This window comes from Dendropsophus ebraccatus, chromosome 1 (assembly GCF_027789765.1).
Source record: "Dendropsophus ebraccatus isolate aDenEbr1 chromosome 1, aDenEbr1.pat, whole genome shotgun sequence".
In the NCBI taxonomy this organism is placed as follows: domain Eukaryota; kingdom Metazoa; phylum Chordata; class Amphibia; order Anura; family Hylidae; genus Dendropsophus; species Dendropsophus ebraccatus.
The window spans coordinates 168,781,742-168,793,998 of NC_091454.1; the positions used below are offsets into that span (position 1 = coordinate 168,781,742).

Below are 12,257 nucleotides of genomic sequence, written 5' to 3' on the forward strand. Positions count from 1 at the left end.
TCCCCCCCTGTCTTTAAAGTCTACATATCCAGGTTTGTGTACCATGAAGAGAACTATTTTCCTACTGCTGATGATGTACTGCTTGCAGCTTGTGTCTTATTGCTCTCTTACATTTTTTATGGTAGGTTGGATAAAAACATTTGATAAATATTACTATGATCAGACTCAGCATATTCTAAACAACATGGTGGTGAAGCTTCAAGAAGACCCTCGACGGAGATTCATCTGGTCGGAAATCTCCTTCTTTTCAAAGTGGTGGGACAACATCAATTCTCAGAAGAGAGCAGCAGTTCGAAGGTGAAAAGCACGATGTCCGCCATATGTCTTATCCAATAAATATTCTTTTCATGTCACATAAATTGGCCCTATCATTTGAGAAAACTTTGATGCCACAGAGACAAAAGTTTTGATCAGTCAGGGTCTTGGTGTTCAGTCCTAAAATGATCAAAAGAATGAACAACTAATTGTGATCTCCATCCAGTGGCAGCAGACTGGCTTCATTATTAGTCTATGGAGCCTGTCTCCTCCAACTGCACAGAGGTCGCAGTGAGCCAGCGAGTGTCACATACAACAGCGCGCTTCTCCTTGCTTGTTTTAATGATCGGTGGAGGTCTGAACACCCACAACCCCATTACATTTTTTTTCTTTTAAATGACAGTGACACTTTAAGCACTAGACTCTTATGGTAGGCCAATCAGGCATGTTCTTCATCTTCTTCACTGCTATAGCCAAGTAAACAATTGGTCAAGAAGGAGGGGGGGAGCTTTTAATTACTTTCCTCAAACTGGGAGATCAATTGCTACAGTAGAAACCTCCTCCGACTGCTCTGTTTTAAATCTGCTTTGTACCTAGAAAACTTTCGCCATGTTGTTGTGAAGTTTTGATCAGTGAGGTACAGGAGCTGAGACCATCACCAGTTGCCCGAACCAAAAGAGACAGAACTGCAGAACTGAGCTCTGCACCCCTTTACTTGTGAACTAATTTGGTGTGGCTCTTGGTTGAGAGGTTGTATTAGCCTTGTACGGGCTGATATATACCCATACACACTAGGCTTGGACTTCGAAGGGTCGTAACACTCAGCTGAGCTGTTCTGCCCCTTCGTTTTAGTGATTGACAGGGATTTCAGCACCCTGACCCCACTGATCAAATCTTCTGACAATTCACTATAACACGTCAAAGGTTTTCTGAGACTGGAAACATGTTTTAATGGATGTGGAGTTGATAGGAATAAGAATATTTTAGCTAGAAACCATTCTAAATTATGGATTGGCATAGCGGTTTCTATAACTCCCCATGGGCTATGGTTCAGACGCAGCTAACACTCCCACGCTTCTTTTCATTTGCTGCCAGTTTCTGCTGAGCTTGAAGGTACAACGGGGTCATGGGACTCTGGGATAAGACCATCTATTGGCATAGTCTTTTGATATGCCTTTAAGGTCTATGGTCAGACCACTCCTGTGATTAACCATTTGTTTTTGTTTTTTACAAAAAGTAGTCTGTATGCAGTATATACATGTTTCTATTCATGTTATTTATTGCTATCATTGGTTCTATTGACCTATGCTTCTACTTTTATTAGGTTAGTTGCTAATGGGCAACTGGAAATGACAACTGGTGGCTGGGTAATGCCAGATGAAGCGAACACTCACTATTTTGCTATGATTGATCAGATGATAGAAGGTCATCAGTGGCTTAAGAAAAACTTAGGTAAGGATGAGACTGGCTTTATTCTAAGGCCTTTTGCATATGTCCGTGAGCCTTCGCGATCTGCAAAATCACAGGCTGTTGTCATCTATGGGCAACCAATAATGGACCCTGGGGGCAATATAAGTTTATGAAGCCTGTACAGTGCATAAAGTCTGTATAGGTGCATGACCATTTTTTTGTAGCTTGGGAAAATGCATGGACTATGAAATCCTCAGTCATGTGCATTGGTCCATAGACTGCAATGGGTAGGAATACTGACAGTATGCAGAGAAAATTATGGATGTGTGCAGGAGGCCTGAAGAGTCTATCTTATTTTAGCCTTTTGATTTAGTTTTATTACCATAAAGATATTATTACCAGCAAGATATTATTATTATTATTATTATTATAATAATAATAAGAATAAGAATATACTAAGAAATCCCTATTTTTACATTCTACCAAATTGATATTTACTCAACATCATCCCAGAAACCTCAGTTTTATTTGTTTGATGGAAAGAAAAATCTCAGAATCCTCTGGATTGATTTCTCCAGTCTTCTTCATAGAAAGCTCAATCAATTTGTAATGAAATGGTTTGATCTTTCTGATATATTTTATTATATTTTCCTCTTTGGTTACATTATATAGCAGCTTAATATCACAGTACAAGCGCTGCGGAATCTGTTGGCGCTATACAAATAAAATTATTATTATTATTAGTACTTACATTGTAGTGATGTGTCATTCATAGGTATTTTCTTTATGAATTGAAAATCCCCTTTAACTAGAGCCTCTTACAGCAGCCTTTTCTCTAAAGGACTCTGTATCTGTGCATTGTGCAGGCATTCTGTTGATTTCACCTGGTGCTGTATCGTGCTTAAAGGGGTTTCCCACAATTGAAAATCGTCACCTATTTGGTGGACTCTGACCGATCATGGGAACAGAGGTCACGTGTCTCGAGTACAGCTCTCAGATATATATTTATCAATCCCATAGGGTTGAAAGGAGCTTCAGCATGCATTTCCCATAGCTACTCCATTTACCCAGAGGGACGCAAAACTCCTGTTATCGGGATCAGTAGGGATCCAGAACTGGACATAGTAATTTGCATATAATAAGGGAGTTTAAGAGGGATCTACTTGTGGTTGGTCACTGGATATTTAGTACAGTATGTTGAGTTGGAGAGAAAATATGCTCAGTAATTGAATTTCATAGATCGAAGCCCCAGTGCAATAGACACACATCTCATTGGTAAATATCCCATTGTTAAATATTGCACTTTGCTTGCTTTGTACCTCTTTAAATAATTCTAAACAAAATGTGCCCTTTCTTTTTAATACCATCTTTTTTCCATGTTCATTTATACAGAACTAAATATCTTCCTTTTAGGTGTCATTCCTAGGTCAGGATGGGCCGTGGATCCATTTGGACACAGCTCCACAATGCCGTACCTTTTAAAACGCTCTAACCTAACCAGCATGCTGATCCAGCGGGTGCATTATTCTATTAAAAAACATTTTGCAGCAACTCAAAGTTTGGAGTTTATGTGGAGACAGACATGGGGTAAGAAACCACCAATCGTTTCCTTGGCACTTGGCCTAAGCATGTGGGCCTGGAGCTCAGCAGAGCCGCTGCCAGACTGTCTGATTGTATAAGTGCACAGTAGTAGTCGCCTTTACAAGAACAAGATGATTGATTTTTCACTTAGCTGATTTCTTTTTTTACTTAATATTTGGTAAAGGACTGATAAATGTTAATACTAAAACTGTGTGCTCATTGCTTTCCATGCAGAACTAAAGGATGTAATCCCCAGTTTCATTAAAATGTAATATCAAAGGATATTTATAGCATATTCACAGAGGGAATATATCACCTCTATATATTTTAAATGTGTTAGTTTTCATTGCAACCCTGCTTGTGATTCTAAGAAGTGTTAAAAAGCTAAGAGCCCATTTAGAGGGGCTGACCCGTTCCCTGATTCAAGCACTGATCTTGTAGATCTTGTCCTTTATTTTCAGCATTGTCAGCCACACATGCCCTGTTTACACAAAATGATGTCCAGTCAACTTATACTGATTTTAGTCCTGTGAAAACAATGCAGTAAGCCGAAAAATAAGCATTAGCTGATCACTGGGTTTATTACACAGTGGAATATCAGCCTAACAGGGTCTTGAAGGGGTTTACGCAGGGCAGCAGGGGCTGATTTGAAAATAACAAACAAGTTATACCTACCTGTTCTGGTCCCCCATCACATTATCACAGGAAGAGCCTGCTCAGCCAATCAGTGACTGTGTAGGGACACTGCTGCAGCCACTGATTGGTTGGGCGGGCACAGACAGAGGTAGCAGCAGAGAGTACTGGACCAGACTGGAAAGAATACACCACTTCCTGCTGTATGATAAGTACTGAAAGGCTGGTTAATTTTTCTCTTTTAATCATAGAAGTAATTTACAAATCTTTATAACTTTCTGGCACCAGTGGATTTAAAAATATAGTTTTTCTCCGGAGTACCCCTCTACAGAGCACAAAGGATCATATTGTAAGACAAACTGGTCCTGTGGTAAATACAGATAATAACATGGGGAATTATAAAAAAAAAAAATAATAATTAACCCCCCCCCTTCCTTTTTTTTTTTTTTTTTTAGGAAGTGTTTTAAGACACTAATAATATAAATATTATTGTGCAAAACATTCTGCTATATGGTTCTTGTACCATAAACCAGTGTTTTGCATGTCTACTTTAATATATTGCTATAGAAAATAATAAAGATGACATTCTTACTTCACCACTCTCTCCTATTGTCCTTCTGCGGGGTCTCCAGGTCCCCCTCTAAACACTACTGCCGCCACTTCTGACAGAATCGTCTCTGCAAGGCTGGAGAAGAAGGGAGTTTCTGCAGCACTGATGGTCCCTTAAATTATCAATCGTGGTCGGATGCACGCTGGTAAATCCACAACCTCAAGTGGGTATGCGTAGCTTGTATAGAGGAGGTCCAACAGCATCCAGAGATAATCTTCCAAAAATGTATTGGTCTCCAAGTCTACATGGATACAATGTTTCGACCTCTAGTGGAGTCTTTGTCAAGTATACAGAACCCTAGTGACATCCCAGTATAAGTGCATAAGGTGTATGACCCTTCACCAATCAGAAAACAACATAGGTGTAACACAACATTAATTTGCAATGTTGTGCTATGTCGTTTTCTGATTGGTAAAGGGTGATACACCTTATAAGCTTATTCAGACATGTCACTAGGGTTCTGTATACTTGACAAAGACCCCAGTAAGGGTCAAAACGTTGTATTCATGTAGACTTGGTGACCAATACATTTTTAGAAGATTATCTCTGGGTGCTGTTGGACCTCCTCTATACAGACTCATCTCTGCAGTGACAGCCTTCTCAGCCAATCACAGGCTGCGGTGCTTTACCGCCCAGATGAGTTGACTTCGATGAGTGAATCTCAGAAGTGGCAACAGGATCGTTCAGCAGGGGGACCCAAAGACACCACAGAAGGACACTGGGGGAGCACAGATAAGAACAGCATCTTTATTAAAAAAAATAAATAAAATAAATATATATATATATATATATATATATATATATATATATATATAAACTGCAGCAATATATAAATGGTTTCCAGTGCTGGAGTACCCCTTTAACTGTAATGTAACTGTAAATAAAGCTGTTATTTAAAAATGTTCTTTTTTTTCTTTTATCAGACCAAGATTCCAACACTGACATCTTTTGCCACATGATGCCCTTTTACAGCTACGATGTGCCTCACACGTGTGGCCCTGATCCCAAAATCTGCTGCCAGTTTGATTTCAGGCGCTTGCCAGGAGGAAGAATTAATTGCCCTTGGAAGACACCGCCAAGAGCCATCACTGAGTCTAATGTGGCTGAACGGTAAGTCATATGTCACCAGGGAAGATATGTCCAAGAAGCAGGATCTATTGCGAGTGATTAATCCTAGGAGGGAAGTGGTGTTCCTCATGGCAGATAATTTCCATTCTTGTTTATGATCACAGGAGAAAAGGGAAGATAATCCTCCGTTTGATTGGTGGTTTGTCCTACTGAGATTAGCTATTAGAGGAATGGATAGCTCCATTTTTCCTTATTCTGATCTTCAGTCTTAACATTACCAAACTTTTTGGCCATCATTAATTGCTTTTATGCACTGCTGTCACATTATGGGCTACTAAGTTATTAGCGTATGTCCATAATAAAACGAAGGAGATATTAACGGGACTACAGTAACTTATCTAGCTTAGCTCTCTGTGGTGCTGGGCTCCTCTGCAAGCTAAGTTTCTGACTGAAAACTCATTGGAAGAAGATCTTTTTTTTGCATATCATAAAAAGTTTATGTCATGATAAAATTAGTCAAGTATACCATGTAAAGTGCCATTAATTTCAGGATGCTGTACTTAGTCTCTTAACCTATCTAGCCAGTCGCTGGAACCCCTGTTTATGTGATAGGTGGGGGTTCCAGTGGATAATTCCCCCACCAATTAGACATTTATATTATTTCCTATTATATGGATAAGAAATATATTTTATTCCCTTTAAATACTATGTTCATTAGCTGTGTTCACAGCTTATAAGGGGTTACACAGAGAGGTTACATGATAACATGATTGCAATGTGGTTGGTCATGGCATTTTGGGGCCTAATGAAGCCTGCCGGGACTGCTATTTTGCACAGCTATTAGACCCTGCCACCTATTAGGCCCAGTCCTAATACATTTACAGCCAGTATGATACTGACATATATATATAAACCCCCCTTCTATTTGAAAGAAAAAATAGTAACACATTGCTATTGCTGCATTCATAACAGCTACTTGAAACATAGAAACTCACTCCACTCAGAGAATACCCGCAAATGGAAAAGAAACTAAAAAAAGAAATGCTAGAACTGTTGTTTTCTTGCATCCCTCTTAGAAACAGGTAAAAAGTAAATCAATCAGTTATCATATACCTCAGAATGGTGACATTGAAAATTACAATGCATCCTGCCAAAAACCAGCCCTCATATGGCTACACTGAACAATGAAAAACAAAAAAGAATTTTGCATCCTCAAGAGCCAAAAGAACCAGGTCCTTAGAGGATTAATAAGTGACGAAGGAGACAGGGTTTTGTTTAGACTAGTAAAATGACTTCTAAATAGCAATAATGGAGTATTCTTATATGTAGTATTAACCCCATATAAAATTAAAGTATTGTATAGATATGTATTGACCATACAGGTACCCCCCCCCCCCCCACCGCCACATTCTTAAGATCAGATTGCAAGTACCAGGCCAGATCCTAACAGACTAGACAGGATAAGCAGCTCCATAGCTAAACCCTGTCTAATCCCTCTAATCCATCTTTTTCTGAACCAGAAATGGAGGGAAGAGCCATAATGTGATGAACAATCTGTTTTATCTACCAGAATTTAGCAATAAAGTTTGTTTTGGGGCCTTTCAAAAGCATTAAAATGCTATGGGGGACATTTATCAAACTGGTGTAAAGTAGAATTGTCTTAGTTGCCCCTAGCAACCAATCAGATTCCACCTTTAATTTTTCAAAGTATCTGTGAAGAATGAAAAGTGGAATCTGATTGGTTGCTAGGGGCAATTGAGACAATTCTACTTTACACCAGTTTGATAAATCTCCCCCATATGTTTTACATTCTGTTCGTATTTTATCTTCTTAAAGTGAATGTACCAATTAACGTGACTAGATTTTTTTATTTTTTACACTACCTGGCCGCGTCGTCGCAGAAATCACAGTGGCGTGGTCCAATTTTACAAAACAACATCCGATTCCCACGACCAACGCTGTTTTCTTCATGTGCACTTCAGACCAATCTATGCAGTGGCAGTGGGCCCAGCATCCCCAGTGTAACAACCCTAACCCCTTCCCTCGCTGATGTGGCCAGGCTTGATCCTAATGGAGGAGGGGATAATGTTACAATGGAGGTGCTAGGCCTGCCTCCAGTAAATAGCACAGGCTGAAGTGCACATAAAGAAACCATCGCTGATTGCAGGAACTGGGTGGCGTTTTGGAGAAAAAAAATAGCGCCACCACAGACCAGGTAGTGTAAAAAAAATCACTAAGCAAATTTATACATTCGCTATAACCACTAAATTTCATATTTTCAAAAACAATATAAGGCTGGGTTCACTCTACGTATATTTCAGTCAGTATTGTGGTCCTCATATTGCAACCAAAACCAGGAGTGGAATAAAAACACAGAAAGGATCTGTTCACACAATGGTGAAATTGAGTGGATGGCCGCCATTTAATGGCAAATATTTGCTGTTATTTTAGAACAACGGCTGTTATATTGAAATAATGGCAGTTATTTACTTTTATATGGCGGCCATCCACTCAATTTCACCATTGTGTGAATAGATCCTTTCTGTGTTTTTAATCCACTCCTGGTTTTGGTTGCAATATGAGGACCACAATACTGAGTGAAATATACGTAGTGTGAACCCAGCCTAAAGGATTATTATTTTATGAATAAGGTGTGAGTGTTGACTTCATTGGTTACACTTTAAGGGCCAGTTCTGGCGGAATCCTGCCAGCCTTCATTTCCTCTGTTTCCTCTGTACCCCTATTTATTCATGACCCCCAATGTGACTGTGGTAGTTTCATCTACCTCCTGATGCATGACCCTTTCTGTCATTACAGGGCAAACCTCCTTCTGGATCAATACAGGAAGAAATCCAAACTGTACCGCAGTAAAGTGGTCCTTGTCCCCTTAGGTGATGACTTCCGATATGATAAAATGCAGGAGTGGGACGCCCAGTTTTTAAACTACCAGAAGCTATTTGACTACATGAACTCTCACCCAGAACTTCACGTTAAAGTAAGGATGTAACATACTTATTGGAAGGTTTAGTAAAGGGCCTTTTACACAGGCCGATAATCAATAACATGCTTTTCTAGGAGCCGATAATCAGCTCATGTAAAAGTGTCAGAGATCAGCCGACAAGGGAGCCCCCACTTGTCGCTGGATTGAATCTTTTGCGCGGCAGTTAAATTTACCACTACCAGGTGCACATGTCTCTGTGTGCACAGGATACGTGTGGCTGATAGAAATGTATTTAAATAGCCGCACAAACAATACAGACATTGTTTTTATCATGCCTTGTATAGGCACTGCAAATGAGCACCAATCTCACTGATCGGTGCTTGTTTGTTTCTGTACACTGCCCCATATCAGGTCGTGTAAAAGGACCCTAGGACCTCCATTTCATACATCAAACTTATTGTGCATGCCTCTTAATAGGTTTGGCTTGTTTTAAAGCAGAAGTTCAGTGATTTCCAAAATCAGGCAGCCGGCAGGGGGGAAATTGACTATAAGTACGGACTTACCTCTCACTGTGCCCACGTTGAGCGGCAGGACTGGCCTTGGGTCCCCACCAGAAAGCATTTTACCGCGAATTGTGATGAAGTCACAACTTGGGGGGGAAAAGGCCTGTCACGGCTGATGAACTGGCTCCTCAGCCAATCAGCGTCTGGAGTGGCGCTCCGCCCTAGTCACTGACTAGCTGAGCGCCCAGTCCATCAGCCGGGTTGTGATGTGTCAATGACCAGAGATCCCGGAGCCTGGCTGGGGTCCTGAGGCCAGTCCCATGAGGAGAGGTAAGTCTGTACTTAAAATCAATTTTCCCCCTGCCGACTGTGTGCTTATACACACGCCAGAGTTCTCCTTTAACCTCTTAAGGATGCATGACGTACCGGTACGCGGTGGTTCAGAGCAGGGTCGCCGCGCAGCCCCGCTCTGAACCGCCGCGGTCCCGGGTGCCGCTTGTAGCCCGGGACCGCGGGTATTAGCTCCCTCCCCCAATAAAAGTCAGAATCACCCCCCTTTTCCCATGTTTTTAATAAAAGTAAATAAATAAATATGTTTGCTATCTCCGTGTGCGTAATCGCCCAAACTATTAATTAATCACATTCCTGATCTCGCACAGTAAACTGCGTAAGCGCAAAAAAATCCCAAAGTGCAAAATTGCGCATTTTTGGTCGTATCAAATCCAGAAGAAATGTAATATAAAGCGATCAAAAAGTCGTATATGCGCAATCAAGGTACCGATAGAAAGAACACATCATGGCGCAAAAAATGACACCTCGCACAGCCCCATAGACCAAAGGATAAAAGCGTTATAAGCCTGGGAATGGAGCGATTTTAAGGAACGTATATTTGTTAACAATGGTTTAAATTTTTTACAGGCCATCACATACAAGAAAAGTTATACATGTTTTATATCGTTGTAATCCTAACAACTTGAGGAACATGCATAACAAGTCAATTTTACCCCAGGGCGAATGGTGTACAAACAAATACCCCCCAAATAAAAGAAATCCGTTTTTTTGTTCAATTTTACCACACTTTGAATTTTTTCCTGGCTTTGCAGTGTACTTTATGCAAAAATTCAGCCTGTCATTGCAAAGTACAATTAGTGACGCAAAAGATAAGGGCTCATGTGGGTTTCTAGGTGGAACAATGCAAGTGTTATGGCCTTTTAAACACAAGGAGGAAAAAACTAAAACGCAAAAACGAAAAGTGGCTCCGTCCTTAAGGGGTTAAAGGCAAAAATAAAGTTTATATTTGCCTTACAATTGGCATCGTTTTCTGTTATAAGTGACAATAAATTTGCTCCGCTCACCCTTGCATTGTTATCCATGACCCCTTTTTGGCATTACTCATGCCGTAAAATATGGAAAAATGGCCGTAATTTTAAGGTAGAAAAATTTGGCATGATTTTCAGTATATTAATGGGCACCTTTAAAATCTATGGGAAATTGGAAAGCAGTGCACACGCCATATAGAATAACAGCCTATTTGATTACATCCAAATAGTGAACATTTTAGATCACCTGCTTTTTTTTTTTCCCCATCTGTTCACACATTGTTTTTTCACTCAAAATTATGGTCGTATTTAGCTTCTGTTTTACTGTGTGTGAACATAGCCTTAATATTCATGTCTACTTGTGCCTCTATCTCTGTGCTGGTCTTTACTAGTAACTCTAACTCCCTCTGCAGGCTCAGTTTGGAACTTTGTCAGATTATTTTGACACTCTATATAAAAAGATGGGAGTAAATCCAGGGATGAAACCTCCTGATTTTCCTGTGCTTTCTGGAGACTTCTTCTCCTATGCTGACCGAGAGGATCACTATTGGACAGGATACTATACATCAAGGCCTTTTTACAAGAGCATGGACAGAGTTCTGGAGTCACACATACGGTAGGGGAAAAATGCTTGGTATGGATGATCATTACCTTAATAGCAAGGCACAAACAATGGGAGAGGGCTATCACTAGTCCTAAATGCTTCATGTTATGTTATTACAAATAGTATGTCCATTGCACCAATATGGGCAAATGGCAAGATAAGGTTAGAGCATGTCACTACACATGTTAGACACTTAAAGAGGTTTTCTGTCACTTAATAACTTTTTATATGTTGCTGCCCTTCTATAAAACAAAATAAACATCTTATCCTTACCTTTCCCCAGGTGTTCTCCTGCAGTGTCATCAGGTCCCCCACAAGACGCCAGATAAACTCACCTCAGGAGTGACAGCCCACTCAACCAATCATTGACTGAGGCAGGATATCGCTGCAGTCGGTGATTGGCTGAGCAGGTTATCACTGGCAAGACAAGCTTGTCTCAGAAGTGGTGGCACCTGTGGTCAGCAGGGGATCCCGAGACACCAATGGAGGACACCTGGGGAGTGTGGAGAGGTAAGAATAAGGCTGGGTTCACACTGGTTTTTTTTGCAATCCATTTCTTTTATTATTATTTTTTTTTTTTTTAGCTGATTAAAAAAACTGATGCATTTGTGTGTATCAATTTTGATCCGTTTTTCCATTGACTTCCATTATAAATAAAGGATCAAAAAAGAAATCAAAATGCATTGGTTATTTTTTAGCAAACACAAAAATGTGGTCAACCACGTTTTGTGTGTGCCAAAAAAAGGATGCGTTGTGATCATTTTTTATTTTTTTTATAACAGAAGTCAATGGAAAAACGGATCAAAACCAATGCACACAAATGTATCCGTTTTTTCTTCCGTACTTTTTGCATAAAACTGATGGAAAAAAACGGATTGCAAAAACGCAGTGTGAACCCAGCCTAAGTTGTTTGTTATGTTTTATATGAGGGCAACAACATATAAAAAGTTTTTAAGTGCTGGATAGCACCTTTAAGTGTCCAGTGACTAGTGATGGTTTCACCTACAGAACTTTATCACACTTTCATGAGTTTTTTGCACAAAATGGCTAGAGCTAGATGTTAGGGGTTGTCTGACCATTAATAAAGGCATAAACAATAATAATAAAAAGCACACTCGCCTACGTCATTTGTCTGCAGCTCCCACGCCTCACTCCTGCTCAGTGCTGTTCTCAGTCATCAGCCTTCATCCTACTTTTGAGATGGATCCATCTCAGCAGGAACTGAATGCAAAGCCAATCACTGACCACAGTCAGTAACTGGATGAACAGGCCATCACTACTGAGTTTGGTTTGTCTTACTGTGTCCGTGCAGCCCTTGTTGCCTTATAGTCTG

At 40.2% G+C, this 12,257-nt stretch overlaps 1 protein-coding gene across 2 annotated transcripts in view; it reads left to right on the forward strand.

Moving 5' to 3' along the window:
• Window positions 1-12,257, forward strand: part of MAN2A2 (mannosidase alpha class 2A member 2) — a 75,387-nt gene that overhangs the window by 41,707 nt on the left and 21,423 nt on the right. For both annotated transcript variants that reach the window (XM_069984178.1, XM_069984168.1), the window contains 6 exons: window positions 126-297; window positions 1,580-1,707; window positions 3,079-3,252; window positions 5,413-5,599; window positions 8,375-8,552; window positions 10,734-10,936. In XM_069984178.1, coding sequence (XP_069840279.1) covers window positions 126-297; window positions 1,580-1,707; window positions 3,079-3,252; window positions 5,413-5,599; window positions 8,375-8,552; window positions 10,734-10,936 — 1,042 coding nt within the window. The remainder of the gene's footprint in view (window positions 1-125; window positions 298-1,579; window positions 1,708-3,078; window positions 3,253-5,412; window positions 5,600-8,374; window positions 8,553-10,733; window positions 10,937-12,257) is intronic.